The 24387-nt window shown below is 41.8% G+C and overlaps 1 protein-coding gene across 6 annotated transcripts in view; it reads left to right on the top strand.

Moving 5' to 3' along the window:
• The window catches only part of FER1L6 (fer-1 like family member 6), a 165098-nt gene that overhangs the window by 73144 nt on the left and 67567 nt on the right, over positions 1-24387 (top strand). For all 6 annotated transcript variants that reach the window (XM_046027179.1, XM_046027143.1, XM_046027133.1 and 3 more), the window contains 7 exons: positions 397-505; positions 1262-1445; positions 7076-7196; positions 9419-9519; positions 13852-13942; positions 17856-17975; positions 19450-19602. In XM_046027179.1, the coding sequence (XP_045883135.1) occupies positions 397-505; positions 1262-1445; positions 7076-7196; positions 9419-9519; positions 13852-13942; positions 17856-17975; positions 19450-19602 (879 nt within the window). The remainder of the gene's footprint in view (positions 1-396; positions 506-1261; positions 1446-7075; positions 7197-9418; positions 9520-13851; positions 13943-17855; positions 17976-19449; positions 19603-24387) is intronic.

Below are 24387 nucleotides of genomic sequence, written 5' to 3'. Positions count from 1 at the left end.
GTAAGGGTTTGATCCTATGATCCTATGTTTTCTAAATGGTTGCTCACTTGAAAGTGATTCCAAACCTGTGTTTTACCAATAGTACTATAGAAGATACACATGCCAATCTTTGTCTTTAAAATAAAAAATAAAGCAGATTTTAATTGCAAGGTAGAAGCTCAGAAGGTTGAGATTACATCATTCTAGATAGATGGCTCAATTTTGATTTGTAATTTGTAGGTCCTGGTTCCTGCCTGCCTAATGAGTGGGGAAATGATGTTCCCTTTCAGGCTGACACTGAAATTCAAATACTTAACAAATCACTCCAGACTAGTTAACATCACTAATTCAGCTTCCTGGTAATAAAAAAAAAAAAATTAGAGTCAGACCTGTCTAAATATTTCTTTCTTTCTATAGATTATACCAGAAAAATGTGAGGAATTTTTACTTTTTGGAGCATTTTTTGAAGCTACCATGATTGACCGGAAGATTGGAGACAAACCCATTAGCTTTGAAGTCTCTATCGGTAAGTGCAAACAAGCACAGTGCTTGGCACACGGCACTGGCTTTATGCGTGTTTCTTGAGTGAATGCGTTATTGTCTTACATAGAAATAGTAACATTCTGGCAGAGGTTTGCACCTCAGAAAGAAATGAATAGTTCTTTGTTTACTCTAGTGTCAATATGAAGGGGTAATTTATTTTCATACTAAAAAAAGATTAAGAGTATAGTTTGGATTTAGAAAGACTTGGATTACTAATCCTAGTTTCATTACTCCCAGGCTCTTGCCTTCTCTGGGTCTTAGTTTCTTTAACTATGTACTAGGCATAGCAATAACTCTTCATAAAGCTATTGCAAGAGTGTAATGAGTTAATCCATGAGAAGTTCTGTGCACATTGAGGGTGCTGTTATTGTAACTCCCGATGATCTTCCTGTGCTGATGTACAGCTGGGAAAATCTTTCCAGGAAAGAGCATTCCATCAGAGAAGGTCTTGATTCCCACCAGGAGGGTATCCTTCCAAGGAGCAGAAGCAAGTGGAGATGGAATCCAATTAGTCTGTGACTTAAGTAGTTTTTACAAAAGAGAACATAAGATGGATGTAGAATGATGACTCACCATCATTGTTAATCTTATTTCTTTGGTCTGACCATCACACTTCCTACCTTCATACTGAGATCTTATTTCTCTGTCCTGGGAGGATATGACTTTGGATCTTTATGCCACATAGCCTGATTCTGCTTTTTGACATCTGACCTCTCTCCCCTTGCTACCATCTCTATAGGTAATTTTGGGAACCTGCTTGATGGAGGGTCCCATCATGGGAGTAAGAAAAAGTCAGCTGAATCAGCTGAAGAAGACAGCCTTCCACTCCTGCATGAAGGAGAAGGGGACACAGCCCACAATGTTGCCTTCCCTATGGTCTCCACCACTCACCCAGAGAAGCCACTTGTGACAGAAGGGAACAGGTAGGAGGCACAGTAGGGGAGAACAGCCAGGGTTCCGACAATAGGAGTCTGACCTGTTCCTGGGACTGTTTGAAAGTTCTTCCCTAAAACCAGAAACATCATTTTTTAATCTTAGTTATGGGAGAAAGGCACGAACAGGGACATCATGGTCATTGCCACTTTACTGAATCTTTTTTTTTTTAACTTTAAAAAAAATTTATTTTATTTTTTCAGTGTTCCAAGACTCATTGTTTATGCACCACATCCAGTGCTCCATGTAATACATGCCCTCCTTAATACCCACCACCAGGCTCACCCAACCTCCCACCCCACTCCCTTCCAAAACCCTCAGTTTGTTTCTCAGAGTTCACAGTGTCTCATAGTTCATCTCCCGCTCTGATTTCCCCCAGTTTCCCCCAATTCACTTTTCCTTTCCTTCTCCTAATGTCCTCCATGTTATTCTTTATGCTCCACAAGTAAGTGAAACCGTATGATAATTGACTTTCTCTGCTTGACTTATTTCACTCAGCATAATCTCCTCCAGTCCCGTCCATGTTGCTACAAAAGTTGGGTATTCATCCTTTCTGATGGAGGCATAATACTCCATTGTACATATGGACCATATCTTCTTTATCCATTCATCTGTTGAAGGGCATCTTGGCTCTTTCCAAAGTTTGGCAATTGTGGCCATTGCTGCTATGAACATTGGGGTACAGATGGCCCTTCTTTTCAGTACAGCTGTATCTTTGGGGTAAATACTCAGTAGTGCAATTTAAGGGTCATAGGGTAGCTCTATTTTTAATTTCTAAAGGAATCTCCACACTGTTTTCTAAAATGGCTGCACCAACTTGCATTCCCACCACAATGTAAGAGGGTTCCCCTTTCTCTACATCCTCTCCAACACTTGTGTTTAACTGTCTTGTTAATTTTGGTCATTGTAACTGGTGTAAGGTGGTATCTCAATGTAGTTTTTTTTTTTTTTTTTTTAAGATTTTATTTATTTATTTGACACAGAGAGAGATCACAAGTAGGCAGAGAATAAATGAAACAAGATGGGATTGGGAGGGAGACAAACCATAAATGACTCTTAATCTCACAAAACAAACTGGGGGTTGCTGCGGGGAGGTGGGATTGGGGGAGGGGGAGCGGGCTATGGACATTGGGGAGGGGAAGCGAACCTTAAGAGACTATGGACTCTGAAAAACAACCTGAGGGTTTTGAAGGGTCAGGGGTGGGAGGTTGGGGCAACCTGAGGGTTTTGAAGGGTCAGGGGTGGGAGGTTGGGGGAACAGGTGGTGGGTAATGGAGAGGGCACGTTTTGCATGGAGCACTGGGTGTTGTGCAAAAAGAATCAATGTAGTTTTGATTTGACTTTCCCTGATGGCTAAAGATGAACATTTTTTCATGTGTCTGTTAGTCACTCTACTGAATCTTTAGTGACATGTGGACAACTTTCCAAATGTCACATCCAGGTAATTCATCTAAGGACAGGACAATGATGATGGCTATTATTGCCATATATATAACTTTGAAGCATAACAAGGTAGGAAGGTCAGAATTTAACATTTCAATCCAAACCCTATTAACAGTTATTATATTCATCTAAGCTCTGTGCCATTATGTAAATGGGATTATTGGATACATAATTTCTTATTTTGTTTTTGTTGAGGTCAGACTAAAGAACTCAAAAAAACAACTGTCATCTTCCAAAAAAGACCATTTCAGAAAATATCTGGGGTACTTCTATGAACACTCACTGATCTTTAACTCACATAAACTTTCAACATGAAAAAAAGAAGTAAAATTCTAGAATTCTGTTGTAAGAAAATGGTATTGAGCACCAAACATGTGATTTACAAGAAGGGAAAGTCAGACCCAGCAAGAGTCTTCTGTGTTCTGAGCCTTGTGCTATGAGTAAAGCTTTATCTTCTCATTGCGTTCTCATAAGAGAATATAGTTCTCCCCTTTTGTATGTGAGGAGATTGGAACAACACTGCTGGTGTTCTCTGCTTTCTCTGCTCTTCCCAATCTAGACACTCTATCTGGGCACAGATCCATGGCTTGCTGAGCACTGTCAGGATAAAAAGGCCTCCCAAAATCTTTTCCCCAGACAGCCCTCTTCCCTGAGCAGCAAACCCAAACACCCCCACTTGGGTGTCTCAAAGTTGTAGCAAGTTCATTGTCTTCACAGACAACTTTGCTCCTCTTCCTATCTTTCCCATCTCATGTACGAGTCCTACCATTCTCTGTGTTCTATGAACCTCATCAAAAAGTTGTCAGTTGCTCTCTGTTCCTTTCCATCCCATGACCAGTCAGCAATGAAGTCTGGTCAGTTTTGATTCTCAAGTATTTCTCATAAAGATGATCATTTCTTTAATTCTGGCCATTAGCATGTTTGTCCTGGATTAGTCTAGCAACTTCCTACCTGGCTTGGATCTTCAAGAAATTCACCAAACTATCTGTCAGAGCCAGTTACTCTGACATCATTCATTGGCAGCCTGTAGCTTTCAGGATTATTTTGAAGCCATACCTTGTTATTTCCATCCCCATCTATTTCTCTACCATTATCTCCAGTCACTCCCCAAACTCTGCCATTCCTGCAGCCATGCAATGTCTCTGGGAGTTCTCCAAATGTGTCCTGCTATTTGCTGCCTCTGGGCCTTTGAGTATGCTCTGCCCCGTGCCAGGCAACAAGCCCCCTTTTCAGAACTGCTGGTTTCCATTACCCTTCAATGCTAAGCCCACAATCTCTTCCCCGAATCCCAAGTCTGATTTCTCCACCAAGCACCACTCACACTGCATCAAGATGCTTTTACTTGTTTGTCTCCCTATGAGACTGTGAGTACTCTGAGGACATAGACCATGTCACATTCACCTGTGTTTCTGCTCCTCTCAAAGCCTGGAATGTAGTAGATCCTCATAAATGTTTTTGAATGAGTTAAGGAATTATCGTCACTGAGTTGGGCCCAGGGCAGGGGGCAGAGAGAGGAGGCAGATTACTTACTTTCCCTGGGGAAGGAGTGAGGAGTTGAGAAAAGTCACAGAAAAGGTAACATCCTAAAGAATGGGAAGGGATTTAAGCAATGGAAAGAGAGTATTTGGGACAAAGTATGAAGGAGTAAGTGAAAAGAATCTTAGCTGTTTATCTGCTTATCTGTCCTCTACTTTCTAAATCCTGTCCCTCCCATGGACCACCTACCTTGGGATTTTTTTTTTAATTTGCTTCCTGGTATGCATAGTTGGTTGTCTGACCTCCTTTCCATACATCCAACAAGGAACACAAACTCCCCAGTCCTTTGATGGCTTCTGTCTAGTCTCAAAACTGAGTTGGTCAATGATGGATCCTATGACTGGATTTGCAACTCAGGGAGAAGTTTCTGAAACTGTTCAGAGGCACTGTGCATCCTTTTACTGGGACAAGGCAGTGAAATCCTCCTCACCTTGTTGGACTAGACCATTGTTGACAACAGGTGAGAATGTCAGGAGATCTAGCGTGGAAACAGTTTGGGAGGAAGTGAGAGGTCTCAAACTACCCTTGGCCACCTTGTATTAGTGCTGGCCAGTCGGCTCAAGGAGACCCAAATGAATTATGCTATGTTTCTTGGACTTTCTGTCTCTCAGAAATATTCCTCAGTCATTATATTGAGGCTCTGTCCACATAGTGGCAAACCGGAGTGGCAGCAGCTGAATTGGAGAATCCTGTGTCTATAATAGACACATGTGTACATACATGCACACATGCACAGATATAGTCCCTTGATTTGTGTGTTATCTTCATTAAAATACCTCCTTGCATTTGTTCTGGGCTTTCCAGTTCTATAATGCATGCATTCACATACAATTTATGTATTGGGCTGGAGTTCAGGAATGAGATGAGAGCACAGGACATCCCATGATCATTTCATTCTTGGGACTCTAAGGCTACCCTTGCCCAAAGTCACAAGGCTGGTCTTCTGTCAGGGCAACCATTCAAACTGACAGCCTTCTCTTCCCACTGGCAATATGGTGTCTTCCCATCTGCCATGCTCCATCTGTACTGAATTTGCCTGAGACCCACAGCATCCCAGTCCCAGGGCCAGTAAGACTAGGAGGACTCTGAGAATCCAAGAGACAAAGGCCCTGAACATCATTAGTGCAAAATAATCTGAACCATAGAAACCTTGGAACAAGGGACAATACTGGGTGAGAATGTATCTTGTTGTAGGATTCTTAGTGCAATAATTTTAAAAAGAAGTGAAAGAGCAGTTTGATTCTAACTTTTTTCTTTATTTATTTATTGTTCTCCTGTTATAATATCAACCTCAGGCTCTGCCAAGAATTTATTTGGCATCTTTTCTAAATGGATGCCTGCTGATTCATTTTCTGCAGAACAGACTATAGGACACCTTTGCTAATTTTATGGTCTCCAGAAGAAATTTGCGTTGGAGAACTAAAAAGAACAACATCCATTCTTTCAGGCTGAAGTTCTCCTTAGTTTTTTGGAATGGAAACAAAGCTTTTGCTCCCTTGGTCTCTCTTCTCTCTGCTTCTGTAGGTGTGTGACTCTAAACACTGCCCATGTTTATAGGGACACATGTCTCACCCTGCCCATTCCAAGAATGTTGCCTTGGCCTTCCTTCTATATTTCTCTTCTCTGGGTCCTGGCTGTTTCTGGAAAAATTACAGGGTGTTCGGGGAGAACTTAGTCAATGTTACAGCTATCACTAGACAGGAACGTCAACTTTTTGCCACACTTCTCTGACCTTACCTGCCTCACCCCATCCCTTTCTTTCCTGGGGACCAAAACTGACAAGTTACTTCCTTCTTTTTTGTCTTCAATCTTACCTTGTTAACTGTCTTGTTCTCATCCGCATTTAAGCATGTCCAACCGTCATCCTCAAAAATTTCCTTTGGCTCCACTTCTCCCCTTTTAGCTATGTCACCACCCTCTTGCCTCTTCTTAACCAAGCAGGTGACATCCATTATCAACACCAATGCCTGGCAGCAGTAAATATTGGATGTATGCATGGATGGATGGTTGGACAGATGGACAGATGGATGGATGGATAGATAGACAGATGGGCAAATGGATGCACGGATGGATGGATGGATGGATGGATGGATGGATGGATGGAAGCATGGATGCCTGCATGCATGGATGGATGGATGGACGGATGCATGGATGGATGGTGGCATGGTTGCTGCAGTTTAGATGAGGCACATGCTTCATCCTCATTAATAATATATTAAGCTCTTACAGTTCTCTAGCAATTTCATTGACTCCTGTTACCTTGGTTGATTTTCACACCGTGCGTAGCTTATAGACATAGAAGTTAACATGTTAGTTTTTCTCCCTCCTCTCCTCTCTCAACTGGGATGGGAAGTTCCTCCTTGCAGAAGGCTTGCTTGATAAACCCTGCCCTCTGGTGCTCAGCTCTAGGCTTTGCCCTGGACCTGATGACTGTAACTGTTAGTACCTCTCCATTATCACTACATATCTGTTCATTGTTTATTTTTCATGGGTCCCTGAATAGAATAGAGTTAATAGTTTTATTGTTTTGTCACCAGCCCTCCCTACCCTACTCAGAATGTATAAAACATAAATATGTGGCTGAAATTGCGTGAATAATACCAATGGCCAAGTAACACCCAGACCTAACTTGTTCTCACAGGAATTACAACTATTTGCCTTTTGAGGCCAAGAAGCCCTGTGTCTATTTCATCAGTTCTTGGGGAGACCAGACATTTAGGCTGCACTGGTCCAACATGCTGGAGAAAATGGCAGACCTGCTGGTAGGTGACTCTCAAAGGTAATGGATTTGAACACTGGGCAGCTGGAGGCAAAAAGGATCTTTTTATTCATCCAGGAGGGGGTCTTGACCTCAATTTAAATACAAGTAAGTTGCAGCTGCTTCACTGGAGGGCACGTAGTTCCTACCTTGTGGACCAAGGGAATGAGAATACATTTTGACTTTAAATAGAACTACCTGGATTAGAAACCCTGCTCTGCTTCTTAACATTATAGGACCTAAGGACAGGATGTTTTCCTGATCTCCAAAGGGCAGGAAGTTGACAACTTTCTCACATAATCGATAGAGCCTGGCTTCAACTTATATAAAACTCTAAGTCCTTAACATGGTAGAGATCTTCAAGGTGAAGTCCTGCCATCTCTTTTTAAGTCCTGCCTTTCACATGCTCTCTCCTTTGTTCCAAGCGCATTGGACTTTCAGTTTCTTGAAGTAACGAAGTTTCTTTATGCCTCATAGCCACCTCCATGCTATTACCTCATCCTGAGCTTTTCCCCCTCCATGCTTCTCCTGTGTCACCCGTCAACCTCCATAGGTCAGTTTCAACTACTTCTCAGAGAAGTCTTCTGGCTTCTGCCTGTTCTCCTCTCCCGTAATACCCTGTGCTTTATCTTCAGAGCTCTCTGTATTTTAGAATTGATTTGTGTGCTTTTTTGTTCAATAACCATTTCCCACTGTTCAGTGGCATCTGGCATAAGACCTGGCACCTGAAAGGGGCCAAGAGTTACTTGAGGGATTGAACGTGTGGAAGTATTTATGACCGTGCCAATATGCAGTGACTGCTGGCTGGCTCCACCCAACGCCCCGGAAAGAAGGCAGCCCTGGGACCTCTGCTTCTTTGAGCTCCTGCCCTTTGATGTCTGTGCCTGCTCTTGTATTTCTCTTTGTGTCTTCTACTTTCTGTGCCGCCATGCCTCACCAGATGACCCTCTCCTTCCATGAAAACCTGTGCTAAGGAAAGAACAAATTTCTATCTCTCTCTCATTTGCTTGATCATCCTGTCTCTAGTTGGGTGAAACAAAGTTTCCACTCTGGCCTTGGGGATTCCAGGCATCATGGAGGTAGATTCCGAAGGTGGTAGAGGATGCTTGGTTTAGTGTCACATGATGCGGAAGCTGTAGACTTGCTTTGAAACACTGGTTTTGCTTCTCCTTCAGGTCAAGGAGATAGTTTATTTCTAGAAGGCTTGACGAAACAAGAATGTTTTCCTAGAGACCATAGCTGCCTTTACCATTCACTTATACCTTTCTCAGTGCCAGGATCCCTGCCGTACTTGGCATATCACAGCTAACATGATTGAATGTTTACGAAGTACTATGCTGTGTTTGAAGCCTAGTACCAATGCACCTCCCTATGGTGCATTAGGTGGGCCCTTTTATTACCTGATTTTACAGGAAACTGGGCATAAGGGGATTAGTTCACTTAAGGATAGAGCCTGGATTTGAACAGAGGTAGATTGACCCGATATCTAAATTTTTAACCAGTCCACAATTTACTTGTTCTTATAGTGAAGGGGAAAGAGGGAACCGTATGTCTCCAGATATCAAACTTTGATGGGTAGTAGAGAATGTAGTTTTTGTAAATTCTAGCAAAGCAGTGATAACATGTATATTGCCTTTTGAGTGCTGTATCCCTCCAAGCCACTGGATGGAATACTAGAATTTAGACCTAAAAAGAAAAATATGATTATTAAATATACAAGCGTATGGCCATTGTCATATGCAATCTATCCTCCTCCCCTCTAATACCTCACGTCCCTGCCCAAACCCCTATGATCAAAAGAATTCATAACTCCTGAAAATTAGAATTATTCAGTACTTCTGTATTCCCATATAACCAAATGACTTAAACATTGCTTTTGAAGTTTTTTAAAATTATATCTAATTTACTCTACTTTGTTAGGTATTTCCTGACATTAGATTTCCCCACAGGGTAAACTCTAAATAAATGGTTCTCCATTTGGAACGATGAGTTTGAGTAAAGTAAGGGAAGACTTGTATTTAGACGGATTCCAGTTAAGAAGAACAAGGTTCAAAATTAGAATGCAGTAACACTTCCCAGATCAGGCACAAGAAAATGAGGGAAATCTTCCCTCATATCTAAAACACAAAATCAGCAAAATAATATATCTGAGATGTTATCATCAGTATCTCCATTACAGTGTCTCCTTCTGTCCCTCATCCCTCCACCTCTGTGGGTTTTTTCCAGGAAGAAAGTATAGAAGAAGTGAGAGAACTGATCAAGATTTCAGAGAAAGTATCAGAAGATAAAATGAAGGCGGTGCTCAGTGACTTCATCAGTCAAAGCAGGTACCGGGAGAGACAGCTGGCATATGGGTTGCTGAGCTTATATGGGATCAACTTTTAATTACCTTAGAAAATAGTTGATTTTCCATGAATTTAGATGGGCATTTTATAGTGCTCTATCCATCTTTATTTTGTTCAGTAATTGAGCTGGCATTTCTGGGCTCACTATTGCTTCCTGACACTTGACTAGAGCATAAAGCAAAGAGGGAAAAAAGAAAAAGAGAAGAAAGGAAAGACTCACTGCAGAGACTTTTAAATGAAACAAGAAAAATGCTAGTGACATTGAGCCCAGCATGCTTCTTTGCATTTAGTAGCTACTCAGCAATTATTTGACAATTAGGTGGATAAGTCATATCAAATACCATTTTGTAGAGGTTTTTTTTTTCCTAAAGATTTTATTTATTTATTTGACAGACAGAGATCATGAGTAGGCAGAAAGGCAGGCATGTGGCGGGGGAGGCAGGCTCCCAGCCGAGCAGAAAGCCCGACGTGGGGCTCGATCCCATGACCCTGAGATCATGACCTGAGCCGAAGGCAGAGACTTTAACCCACGGAGCCACCCAGGCATCCCAAGTAGAGTTTTTTTTGTTTGTTTGTTTGTTTTTTGTTTGTTTGTTTGTTTTTTTGCCAAGTAGAGTTTTTAATATAACATAATAAGCACCATTTAAGATATCTGATTCCAAGTGGCAAACAATATAATAAAAGATTTAAAAATAGAGTATGTTAGTTGCTTATTATGGAGTAACAAATGATTCTCCAATTTAGTGGCTACAGTACTGATGATCTCAGTTTGTATGGGTCAGGAGTCCAGGTGTGGCTTGGCCAGATCCTTTGCCGAGAGCCTCTCAGACACGATAGTCAAGGCATTGAGTGAGGCTGTAGTTACCTTGAGGCTTCAGTGGGCAGGATTCATGGCCAAGACCACTCACATGGTTATTTTTGGAACTCAGTTCTTCACGGGCTATTGGATTGAGGACTTTCAGTTCCTTGCCGGCTCTTGGTTAGAAGTCAGACTCAATTCTTTACCATGTAGGCTACCTCTCACGACATGGCTGACTTCATCAGAGTGACCGAGCTAGAAGAGTCAGAGAGAACATGCCAGCAAGATGGAGGTCATGGTCTTTTATAATCTCATCTTGGAAGTGATATCCCATCACTCTTGACATACTCTATTATGAGCAAGTCCCTAGGTCCAGTGCTCATTCAAAGGGAGGAAATTGCCCATTGGCAAGAGGAAACAGGAGAAAAAGATTACTGGGGGCCATCGTAGGAGCTGCCTATCACATAAGGAAGCAAGTTGGACTAACACTTGAATTGAATTAGCTCAGGACTTGAACAGAAATGAGAATTTGTTATCATGGAAGCAATGAAGAAAGGGCAGAGGTTTATTTGATGGGAGGCAAAACTTAGTAGATAGGGGGTAGCTAAGTTGTTAAATTCTGATGTTCTGCTTTGTTAAGTTCTCTTTCCTAATCTCTCAATTACCCCACATTTTTGCATTAAAAAGGGAAGCAAACAAATAAATATATATGTTTATTTCTATCTATCTTTCTTTTTCATTTCTCATTATAGAAGCAGTATGTTTTGATGCTACTCCTGCTGTGAGTTAAGTGCCACCTGGAATTCTCTTTAAGTGTCTTTGAAAAGCTCCATGATCTCATATTTTTAGAAACTGTTTGTGGGCAAATTATAGCTCAATAATTTTCTATATTGGAGGTTACTTGGGGTGATAATCATTCCCCTTTCTCTTCAAGTTACAACCAACTAAAAACATATTTAAGACGTCAGAGCTCAAAACGTTAGTTTTATATTTGGTAAACTTGGATTTGAGAAAGCAGCACGGACCTTAGGTCAAGGTAGACTTCTGCCCACACCCCCTCCCCCCATATACATTCATAGTTAAGCAGCTGGACTTCAAGGTCCTCCTTCCCCCCACCCCACCCTGCCGAGAAGAGACAGGCCACTTGTCATGTGAAGGGGAGGAGGCTGTCCACAGGCCACAGCAGGCTGGGTTTGAAAGATGAAGAATGAACAGGAACAGCTGCCATGGTCATTTACTCTGATTCCGATGAGGAAAGCACTGATTTTTCATCCTGTGAGAAAGGGAGAGAGAACTCAGAAGTGTCCACCATGTCTCCTTGAGCTGGTCCATCCTGGGTCTGCAATGGAATTTCTATGTGGCTCTCAGAAAGATAGACATGCGACAAGATGCCTTCCTCAAAGCAGAATCTTTTTTATTCTTCTTAAAAATTAAGAGAAAATGTAACTTGACTACTATCCACAGAGAATTTCTGGTGAGTTTTCTAAGTGCAATGGGGTCAGCCCCCTCACAGGAAGTGTGGTATCTTAGACTTCCCCTTTTATTTCCTTGTTTTCTGCTTTGTCGAAGATTAGTTGACCATAGAGTTGAGGGTCGATTTCTGGACTCTCTATTCTGTTCCACTGATCTATGTGTCTGTTTTTGTGCCAGTACCATGCTGTCTTGATGATGACAGCTTTGTAATAGAGCTTGAAGTCCGGAATTGTGATGCCACCAACTTTGGCTTTGTTCTTCAATATTCCTTTGGCTATTCGAGGTCTTTTCTGGTTCCATATAAATTTTAGGATTATTTGTTCCATTTCTTTGAAAAAAATGGATGGTATTTTGATAGGGATTGCATTAAATGTGTAGATTGCTTTAGGTAGCATAGACATTTTCACAATATTTATTCTTCCAATCCAGGAGCATGGAACATTTTTCCATTTTTTTGTGTCTTCCTCAATTTCTTTCATGAGTACTTTATAATTTTCTGTGTATAGATTCTTAGTCTCTTTGGTTAGGTTTATTCCTAGGTATCTTATAGTTTTGGGTACAATTGTAAATGGGATTGACTCCTTAATTTCTCTTTCTTCAGTCTTGTTGTTGGTGTACAGAAATGCAACTGATTTCTGTGCATTGATTTTATATCCTGACACCTTACTGAATTCCTGTACAAGTTCTAGCAGTTTTGGAGTGGAGTCTTTTGGGTTTTCCACATATAGTATCATATCATCTGCGAAGAGTGATAGTTTGACTTCTTCTTTACCAATTTGGATGCCTTTAATTTCTTTTTGTTGTCTGATTGCTGAGGCTAGGACTTCTAGTACTATGTTGAATAGCAGTGGTGATAATGGACATCCCTGCCGTGTTCCTGACCTTAACGGAAAAGCTTTCAGTTTTTCTCCATTGTTTCTCCTTGATTTTCTACATCACAGTATTGTGTGCTCATCTTACCAAAAAAAAAAGTTTAGAAATGTATAACAAAAAAGTGTTCTCAATTCTTTCTCCAACCCCACTCTCCAGACACAAGTGTGATTTGTCCTTCTGGATTTTTTTCCTGTGTGTTTACAAACCCACACATTCCTAAAAACACTCTATTTTCTTCACAAATGTTGCACACTTTGCTCAGCAGGTTGCTTTTCCTCTCTTCAACCTATCACTGGCATCTTTCTATAGTAGTACAAAATAGTCCTCAATGTATCACATATTTAACTGGTCCCTGATGCTTATTTTCCTACTATAAACAATGCTATGATAAGAATTAGTGTGTGAACATTTTCTTGCAAAAATTTTTAGTTATTTTTGAAAGACAGAATTATAGTTTAATTTTTGGATCAGATTATACAGACATTTAAATTTTGACAAGTGCTATCACATTGTCTCTTAAACATTATTAGAGAAGAGTGACTATTTCCTCCACCAACTTTGAACATTATCCAATTTTTAATAGGTGAAAATGCTATTGATTTTAATTTGCATTTGTTATCGCTAATGAGGGCAATTTCTTACTTCCCCAAGTTTTAAAGCCATTGTATTTCTCTTCAATTGCATTTATAACCTTTACCGTTTTCTTATTGAGCACATTTTTAACATCATCCCTCAAAATGTTACTACTCAGTCTTTTGTATAGTTTTTAACATGTGAGGATATATCCCAGTATTGAGTCTAAAATAGTCTTTACATACAACTTTTCGTGAAACTCTTGGTGTGTATTAAGTATGTAAGATGATGGAAAACTGCATTATTTTGTGTTTGTTATGACCTTGGATAGCAATCATCACATATATGTATAAAAGAAAATAGAAAAACAAGCACCTATTCCCCCAAAGTAATGTGGGGTCTGGGTATCATTTCCAGTCCTCACTTTGTCTCTTAGAAAAGTTAGCGCACCATTCCTTATTCTAAATGAGAAATCTTAGACCTGTAGCTTCATCAACTTTCCCATTGTATTGCAGAAAGCACTTCTGTAAATTTCTGGAATTGCATAAATGGAGTTTCACTAAGTAGGTTTCAGAATTGTTTTTCTTCTCTTGTAGTGCCTTTATCTCTGAAGCAGAGAAGAAACCCAAGATGTCGAACCAGACCACTTTAGATAAGAAACGACTTACGCTCTGTTGGCAGGAGCTGGTATGTGAAAATGTATTTATACTTTGAACAGAATTAAAACGTGTTCTTTAAAAATAAACCTCACAGATGAGGCATAGGTCATAGACCAGATGAGGATACGGTTCTAAAGATTATACATCTTTGTGATGGAGAAGAATGAGTGAGAAGGGAATATGTGCATAAGTTGGAAAGGAGCTAGCATTTTCTGACCATTTATAAGAATGATTTAGAAGCCCACCAGTCCTACAACCTATTCTGATGGATTTCTCCCTTGCCTATTTTCTTGACATCTGTATTTTGTCAAAGGCTATAGACTCTTTGACTTGACCTTTTGCCTCACAAACTGAGAAATCAAAAAAAAAAAAAAAATTCTTCTCCCCCCATCAGTTTCCTTCCATTAAGAATTGTGTGAAGGGTTGTAAGCTTTCTTGACAACAGGGCTAGAGTGCTGTGTCTGTAACAGTACATGTCTCATAGACACTCAGTCCCTGTCACATGAGTGATGGCTGAGAAATTCCAGACCAAGTCAGACCCTGGATTATCTCACCTCGAAAATTTAGTTCCAGCAGTGGCACCAAGGGACGTTTTGAATGAGGCCATGATAATTTTGCAAAGAAAAATTACTCAGTATTTGACGGTCAGGGATATTTATAAGTTGCGAGTGGGTCCCGGAGAGATTAAATATTTTCTAAAGGTCATAGCTAATTAATCGTCGTCTAGACACTTAAAACCCAAGTCTCTAAACTGGTTTACCTTTCTTTCCAGAATGAAAGGTTTGTGTACTCCTCCTCTGGACTCCAAGGGAGGGAAGATTTTTACTCTATAGGAGATCCTTGTCCTACCCCATTTCTTCCTGAGCACCTCTGACAGCTCCTCCCTGTCTCTGCAGTGTCCGTCCACTACACATATCGCCCACAGAGTTCGATTTTCTTCTTAGCATCCAACAGTCCTTGGCCTGACCCCAAGTCCACAAGTTTGATCTCTTGTAGTGGCTCACCTCTCCCTCCTCATCTCCGGGCCTCTATTTCCACCTTCCCAGTGGATGTGTCATCTGCTTGTCTCACAGCACCTCCAACTCTTAAACCCATCCTATTAAACCCATTTAAACCTATTAAACCTTGTTCCCATCCTGTATTAGCACCACCAGCCACACTTGTTGCTCCAACCAGATGTCTGGACTCAACTTCGAATCTTTATTCCTAATCCTCAACAATCAATTCGTCTACAGACGAATACAGGCCCTACTGATTCCTCCCCTTAAAGACTCTGGAATGTGCTCCACTTCTTCATCCCCAGAATCGCTGCCTAAACTGACTTCCTTAGCACCCACTAGGCCCAGTCTATTGCAGTAGGCTTTCTTCAATCCATCTTCCATACCACAACCAGAATGGTCTTTCTAAAACACAAACCTGATTAGATCACTTTGCTTCAAAAATCATTGGCATCTGTCAGTCCTTCATACCCTCCATCTGTAATTGGTTCCTCTGTCGGGACTGTCCTTTTTCTTCCCTTTTCTTTCTTTTTTAAAATTTTATTTATTTTATTTTTTAAATTCAGTTAGCCAAGGTATAGTACCTCATTAGTTTTTTTTTTAATTTTATTTTTTCAGTGTTCCAAGATTCACTGTTTATGCACCACACCCAGTGCTCCGCGCAATACGTGCCCTCCTTAATACCCACTACCAGTCTCACCCAATCCCCCATCCTCCTCCCCTCCAAAACCCTCAGTTTGTTTCTCAGAGTCCACGTTCTCACATGGTTCATATCCCCCTTCAGTTTCCCCCAGCTCACTTCTCCTCTCTAACTCCCAATGTCCTCTGTGTTATTCCTTATGCGCCACAAGTAAGTAAAACCATATGATAATTGACTTTCTCTGCTTGACTTATTTCACTCAGCATAATCTCCTCCAGTCCCATCCATGTTGATACAAAAGTTGGGTATTCATGCTTTCTGATGGAGGCATAATACCCCATTGTGTATATGGACCACATCTTCCTTATCCATTCATTTGTTGAAGGGCTTCTTGGCTCTTTCCATAGTTTGGCAATTGTGGCCATTGTGGCTATGAACATTGGGGTACATATGGCCCATCTTTTTAGTACTTCTGTATCTTTGGGGTAAATACTCAGTAGTGCAATTGCAGGGTCATAAGGTAGCTCTATTTTTAATTTTTTGAGGAATCTCCACACTGTTTCCCAACATCATTAGTCCTTGGTATAATGTTCAATGATTCATTAGTTGAGTATATCACCCAGTGCTCATCACATCACACGCCCTCTTTGATGCTCATCACCCAATTATCCCACCCCCCACCCGCCTCCCTTTCCACAACCATCAGTTTGTTTCCTGGAGTCAAGAGTCTCATGGTTTGTCTCACTTTCTGATTTCTTCTCATTCAGTTTCCACCTCCAACTCCTATTATCCTCTGCATTATTCCTTATGTTCCACATATGAGTGAAACCATACAATACCTGATGAATTCTGTTTGTTGTTTAAGTCTCAGCTCAAATGTCATGTCATCTGTAAAACCTAGCTCTGCCTCTTTCTGGTTCCCTGAAGTTTTGCATATATATCGCTTTCAGCTCAGCAAACTGTCGAAGTCTCAGGGGGAGGAAGACTGTGTCTTCCCCTGTCCTAGGCCTTGGCTCCTAGGATAGTTGCCTGGTCCATACTAGATATTTAGTCCTCCCGGTCAGCATGAACATGAGGCTTCCTATGGGCAGGCCCTGTGCTAGGTGCTAGGAACACAGAGCTATAAGGACTTAGTACTTGGCCCTGAGGAATGTATTGGTTGAATGGCTTATTCACTCCACAAACCCTTACTTAACACCTGCTACGTGCTGAGAACTCTGCTGGACACTGAGAATAAGTAAGAACAAAGCAAGAACAAACCAGAGGAGGTCCCTGTCCAGTGGAAGTTTATATTTTAGTGGAGTAGACAGAAGATAGAAATGTAAACACCAAATAAACAAAAATGATTACAGGTTATGATTATGAAGAAAACTTCGTAAGGCCACGGTGATCAGGAGAACATGGGGTACGTGAGGCGGTGGTAACATTTAAGCTGAGACCTGAGAAGGAACGAGCCATGCAGAGTCCAAGAAGGACATTTGAGCAGGAGGAAAGCCCCCACACACTGGTCTGGAGGATGGACTGAACGTGGCATATTTTGGGTCCTCTTGAGGACCTGTGTGCTCGGGGCCAGTGCATGAAGCAATACAATGAGACGAAGCAGAGAGTAGACCAGGCCCGTTCATGCAGTGTCTCAGAAATCACTGGGAGGAGTTTGGGGGTTTCCTGAGCACAACAAGGGGGCTGAATGAATGAATTCAAATAAGCATTTTTGGATGTTCCAAATGTTCACTTTGAGCTCCCTGTCAGCATTTCTCAAATAATGCCGGTTTGGTCTGGAAGCATTCCTCCAAACCTCTAGAAGATGCAGTAAGGGCAGTGATGAAGGATGTGGGTTCTGGACTCCACTGGGGCTCTGCTTGGGCTTGGCCTCTCTTTACTGCATTCTCCTCCCTCCTTGGCTATGGTGCCCACCCTGGAAGGCTGCTGTGAGGAGCAACAAGGATTAATTCCATAGCTAGAACTTTGCCTGACACAGACTAGGAACTCAATGTATTTTAGTTACTTTTGTATAAGAGAGCCCGGATTTGGGTCCCGGCTAATAGAGCTTTGGGACCCTGACAGACCTCTGACTTTTCTGGGCCTTGACTTCTCATCTGTCAGACAAAGGTGAGATGATACTCACTGCCTCCATATACCTATGAAATTTTTATTAGATGGGCAGCAAGCACACAGGCAGACCCTGAACCAACCTCGTGAGTGGCTCAGTGTGGAACTTACAAGCACCTTCAGAATCCTCCAGCAACCGATAGTACTTGTCTCAATTTCTAGAAAGATCTACATTGACTCTTGTCCTGTTTCAGGAAGTAATGGCCAAGGAGGCCAAGGGGATCATTCAGCAACAGAAGAAAAAGTTATCTCTTGAAGAAATGATCCATGAAGCAGAAAACTTGGTGGAAAAAATCCGCTTCCTTGTCGATGAGGTAATCAACTCTAAAGGCAAACTTCCCTTGGGAGATTAGACCAACTGTATTCCTAGTGAGGTTTGAATATTTGATGAGGGTGAAGAGGGAGACCAGTGCTTTCTCCCAAGCACTGTTGAGCTGAGCAGGCATGATTAGTTTAGGGGTGAGAATGGAGATTCTTAAATTAAGCCAAAAATGTACAGCTTCATTGATTTTTAAATGAAGCCTGAGTAGTCAGCAGAAATAAAAAGCATGTTCCTTAATGGAATCAAGAAAATTCAAAATAAGTATGGGAACTTTGATAAGATTTCAACTCTAGGAGGATTTAAACTCATCTCCAGCAAAAGTCAAAACAGCATCTCACTTTAAAGTTAGTTGTAGTTAGTATCTTTGTGACTTCTAGAATGATCTAAAAAGGTCCTCATATTTGCTTTGGTCAGATACCAGATTTTGTGTGGGAAGATTTCAGGGAGACGTACAGATCTACTGCTTCTGTCGATCTCAAAAGTTGTATTTCTTGTTGCAAAGCTATCATTCCCTGAGGACAAAATAAGCAGTGAGAGAGGAAGTTATGTTAGTAGATACAGGAATTTTATTAAGCACCCCGAAGTTTCAAACCAAGCATCGGGACTTTAGGTCTGTGACTTACTGACCCTCTGGCTAGGGAAACCTCCTTACTGATGTTTCTATTTCCATACCAGGAGAGAAGGGATGCCCTCTTTGGGAACAAATGACACCAGAGGATTATAGGGTTAGAAAGACAGAGCACCTGCTTGGAGCCCAAGAAAGCCAAAGCATAGTTTATGACAATGTACCTCCCTTTTGATTTGGTAACTATGCTGGCTCAGAAATGTGCATTTCAAACATTCACAACATAATGGGCCTCTTGGCAGGGAATTCTGCAATTCCTGTCTTGATTACCTCAATTTTAAAGTAGAATTTTATGTGCAATTTAGTCGAGTTTCTCCTGAATAACCACCTAAAATGGAGGTAAGATACTTAGCAACCATATTTTAGGTCAAAAGTCCCTTGTAGAATTGTTTTTCCATCCTGAAAAGTGAATAGAAAGACACTCAAAGACATGCATGGATTTTTTAATTTCTTTTTCATTTGAATATTCTGGCTTTTAAGAGGACCAATGATTGAGGATGAATCATTATGTGATTACAAAAAAGCAAAACCAAAGGGGAAGATATTTTGTTCCGTAAATGGGAGATAAGTAGGCCACTAGAGAGCCACATCGTGGGTCCAACTTGCATATACTTAAAGGGCAATAGCACAGTTGGGGATATGGGGTTTACATGTATCTGTGTCATGACGTAGTTTTTCTCCAAGAAGCTACACTTGATTACTTTCGTAGATGTTTAAGTGACTAGATGTTTTAAGTCACAGAATTTGTTTTACAGAGGGGCACTCTTTCAGGATAGGAGAACACTGGAAGGGTACCTGTTAAGCACCCACCCATCAAACCCATTCCCCTCTGTTCCCACAGCCACAGCACACCATCCCCGATGTCTTCATCTGGATGCTTAGCAACAACAAGAAAGTGGCATATGCCCGCATCCCCTCCAGAGACCTGCTCTATTCCCCCAACAGGGAGCAGATGGGCAAACACTGTGGGAAGATCAAAACTCATTTCCTCAAAGTAAGTCTGCACTATTTTTGACTCAAACACAAGAAATCTCTGTTTTTCCTGAATCTCTCAGCATTCCTAGCATGTGTCCATATCTCTGACTCTTCCCCAAAACTTTCAAAGATCTGAGGACAGACCACTGAAACACCTAGCCCCCTCTTGATTCTAACTGTGATTTGGTAGACCATCATAAGACTGAATATTTTTCAGTTTTCCAATTAATATGTCAACAGACTCATATAAAGGTTTTCTTTCTTTTTTTTTTTTTTAAATCTAGGGGGTGTACCTCAAGATTGCTTTAATTTTTATTTCTTTGATTACTAGGAGAAACAAACATTTTTCTATTAGTTTTCTCTCTACCTTTTCTCTTGTGTAATTTGCCCAAGGCATCTTTTCATATGAATTCATCTATATTTTTAAAAATAAATTTCAGGAGAAAAGGTTTGTATTTCACAGAACTGGTAGCTTGGGATTCCTCATGGGGCTTCAACTGTGAAATTTCATCTTGGGTCCATGCACCCTTCATGAAGACAGGTCACCAGATGCCTCCCTTGATGCCTCATGAATGGACAGTCATAGAAACAATCTCCAGGTGGTTGCTGCTGCTGACCCTAAATCAAAATTTGAGCCTTTCTTAGAGACCCTGGGTATTTTACTTCTACTACAAATTTATTTCTCAAGAGTAGATTCAGGCAAATCTGGAGGAGGAATGGTCCAGAGGAGGCTCACCACTCACCACCGACTGACACGAATGTGTAATTTGACCGATTAACTCTTCCCAACTCATTGTCGACTTTCCTGGAAATTGTAGTTCTGACTTCTTGCTATAACATAATTATGTTCTACTACCTCAGAGAGAGGGTGAGAAGGCTCACTAACCCTGCCATATGAAGAATGGGTGAAGAGATAACAATACTTAACTGACAAGACTTGACAACACGATAGAGATTTTAAGGGTCTGTAGGGCAAGCACATGATAATTGAGTATGTGTGTGTGTGGTGTGTGTGTTTCCAGAGGACAGAACCAAGCCTGGTGATAGCTATGACAGGGAAATGAGCCCTATATAGAGGTCCGTATTTGTTCTCTGTCCCCTTGATATAAACATGACAGTGGGCAGCTAGATTAGAAAACCTCTAAGTGCCATCCAAATATTAGAGTCTACCTTAGATGTGATCGCTAAATGTTGCAGGCAGAAGAGGCATTAGGGGATAATGATTTAATTCTTGGGCTTTGAAATGAGGTGAATCCGGGTGGAAATTTGTATTGGCTTATCAGGGCTGCTGTAACAAAGGACCAGCAAGTGGCTTAAACAACAGAAATGTATTATCTAACAATTCTGACATTAAAGTATGGGCAGAACCATTCTCCCTCTGGAAGCACCTGTTCTAGCTTCTCGTAGTTCCTTGGCTTGTGGGATCATAACTCCAAACTCTACACTGTGTTCTCCCTAGGGTGTGTCTCTTCACATGAAGTCCTTTTTGTAAGAACCATACTCCAGTTTGACTTCATGTCAACTGTATCTGCCATGACCCTATTTCCAAACAAGGTCATATTCTAAGGTACTGGGGGTTAGGACTCCATGTATGAATTTTAGGGGAGCACAGTTTAACCTATTCCAGAATTCTGGGGTTAATATTTACAAGCTGTGTGACCTTGGACAAGTTACTTAACATCTCTGTGTTTCCTGTTCTTCCTCCAGCAAATGGAGACAGTGCTGAGGGTTAAGTGTGTAACTGCCCATAAAGCAGGCAGAGTGGACATCATCCAGATTAACCACTCAATAAATGTTGGCATTCAAACAAATGGCCATCTAATATCTAAAGTCCTTTTCTGGAATCGTGTGCCCCTTTATATCCAGTGAAGTATTTGCGGCTTTGTGTGTTATTTTCTATCACATGTGTAATGTGAATCCGAAACTGATCCCTGCGAAGCTGTAACTGAAAAAAAAGTTCCCTGTAGCTATTTACCACAAATGTTAAGGTTTCTCTTCAACTTTCTCCATCCAAGGAATTCTGGGGTCACAAGAAACATTTGTCTTAAAAATAGCAAATCGTTTGAGAAGGCTCCATGCTAAAAATACTAGAAAATCAGTGTAAAGTTCCTCCTTCCTAAATATTTGGAAGTATGCTGACTTTATTTAAAATTAGAACAAAGAACAGCGGTCACAGGAAGCCCGAGGACAGACATAACTGGGAATTGAGGCCCTCTGTCCCTAGCCTCAGCTTACGTCTGTCTGTATTTTCCTTTTGCCACCAGGATTACTTTGGGTGATGGCTTTTTAAATTTTGTTGAATTCAATTGCTCTGACTTGATGAAACGTCTTGGTAAGATGATTCAGCAAAACTATTTTCAGTCCAGTTTTGATCTTCACCCTTGCTTTTCCTTCCCTCTCTCCACCTCTCTTTATGTCCCTTTCTCTTCACCAAAATGGTGAGTCTGAAAAAAGCAGGAGCAGCCCCAGGGAGGCAAAATGTGCACCCACCTACCACTCACTCTGGTTTCTTAGCTGAGAATTAAAAATGCAGCAAGACAGAGAAGAGAGCAAACCTCCAAAATCTCCAGGCTGGAGATTCCTCAAAATTTATGCTGTGGGACAGCTTGCCTTTGAGTGGCCCTGTGAGCTTCCATGTTCAAACCTGCCTAAAAGGTTGCAGGTGCATCCCCCTCCCCGTGCCGGGGTCTCACAGTGCCCCTTAGCCAGTGGAGATTTCCCAGAAGTTCTGCCTTCAGGAAACATCTCTAACCTTTACAACCCATGCTTGCCAATGTTATTCATCTAGAATAGTTATTTACAGATGTTAGGAAACTCCTTTCACGAGGGGCCCGGTTTGGGGAATATTCATCTAGAGGTAATCAAATTGCCTCATCTGAAGTCACATGGCCAAATAAATAGTAAATTGTAATAGTAAATCATGGTCTCTGGTTCCATGATCTTTCTTGTTTTCTAATTTAAATATGCTATAATGTTTTAGTGAACAGGATGGACTCTTTGGAACAAAATTTGCTGAGCTCAGCCCGATCCACCCACCGAAAGAAGAGAGCCATCCCTCTCAGTCTCATCCCCACTGTAACCCCAGTGGCCATAGGGTGGGAAGGGACATTCATGACCAAAAGGAAACTGTGTGTGCAAGGAACTGGACATACTCAGAGCCCAGTGGGAGGGTGGCACTTCACCTTCCTTTCCTCTCTGCCTGTGTGACGTCCCCCTGCTCCAACTCGCCTCCTTCTGTATCCCATCTCCTGAGTCCCATCACTTCTCAGGACCCCAACTTTGAATCCAGCTTTCCCTAGGATCAGCACAAAGTGGTGACTGGGTCTCGCCACAGACTGAAACCTCTACAAGGCGAGCACACCCTCTCTTTCTAGTACCCGCTGACCAACTTCAGTTTGTATGAATTACTGTCTCTTGTCCACACAATGAGCAGGGTTCTTCATCCTTGTCTGTGTCATTCTCTTTCTTCTCTGCAAGCTTTTAGCCAATGTGTTCCTGGCACAGAGTCAGCACTTCGCCTCTGCTCCACTGTTAGTTCCCTCCCCTGTGTCTCTGTTCAAGCCTTCCCTCTTCCTGGGATGCCTTCTCCACTGGTCCAACTCTGGAAGTACCCATTAAAGCCCAGCCACATAGTTGACTCACAAAGAAAAGATGGAAACACCTGCTCCTACTTCTCTGCTCCCTTAGCCTTTTCTCTTACCCTTGACCTTGTCCTTGAATAAATGAATAAAAGGCAACCTCCTTGTCTAGATGTGAGCTAATGAAGGAGGGCCCAGAAGTGTGTCTTGGTCATTGCGATGCCCTCCGGACCCCACTGTCTCAGTAAGGCCTGATGGCACTTCAGGCAGTTGCTGAATTGAGTTGCTGAAAATCCATTTAGGGGACCCACAGTGCAAGACAGAAAGGTAAACAACCGTGCTCAATTCTGGACTCAGGTGCTCTCCACGGGTGCCTTGGAAACTGTCAGAGCAAGCTGTAGCCTCTCATGTAGGATTTTGCGATTCTCTCTGGAAAAGAAGTGGTGTGGAAGGAAGGGGAAAATATTGATAGGAAATCCGTAGAAACACTAAGAGATACTTAGCCGAGTCAATAAATTCTGGAGAGGTAGCTACTCTCAGAATGAAATTCTTGCCAGCCATCCTGAACACAGCCAAGTCTGGGGTTTGGGACTCCTTAGTTGGGGGAAGGAGTCCCCTAATCCTGGTGACTAAGAAATAAAGAAGCCACACTGCCTTGAGCTATATCCTGCACATGTTGAAAACACGGGCATCTGTCTATGCGCACACTCATACCACTTACACGAAGACACACATAAACACACAGATTCAAACAAACATGACTAGAAATCCAAATCTGAGTACATTCAAGGGAGTGAATGGGGGAGGCCTAGGCGGTTCAGTCAGTTAAGTGTCTGCCTTTGGCTCGAGTCATGATCCTGGGGTCCTGGGATTGAGACCCCCACCCGCATGGGGGGGGGTCCCTGCTCAGCAGGGAGCCTGCTTCTCCCCCTGCCCTGAAGCTCCCCCTGCTTGTATACACACACACACACACACACACACACACATACACACACACACACATACACACACACACACACACACACACACACTCTCATGCTCTCTCGCTCTCTCTCTCTCAAATAAATAAAATCTGTAAACAAAACAAAACAAAAAAGTCAAAGAAGAGAATGCAGGGTAGAAAGGGAATTTGAAACCAGGCTACACGAAGAAGGGATGAAGGGAATCGAGATGGTTAGCCTAGCCAGGAAGGAAGGACACAGTAGAGCAGTTGCGTCCCTTCAAGC

This window comes from Meles meles, chromosome 1 (assembly GCF_922984935.1).
Source record: "Meles meles chromosome 1, mMelMel3.1 paternal haplotype, whole genome shotgun sequence".
NCBI lineage: Eukaryota > Metazoa > Chordata > Mammalia > Carnivora > Mustelidae > Meles > Meles meles.
This window is presented reverse-complemented; position numbering and strand designations above follow the sequence as displayed.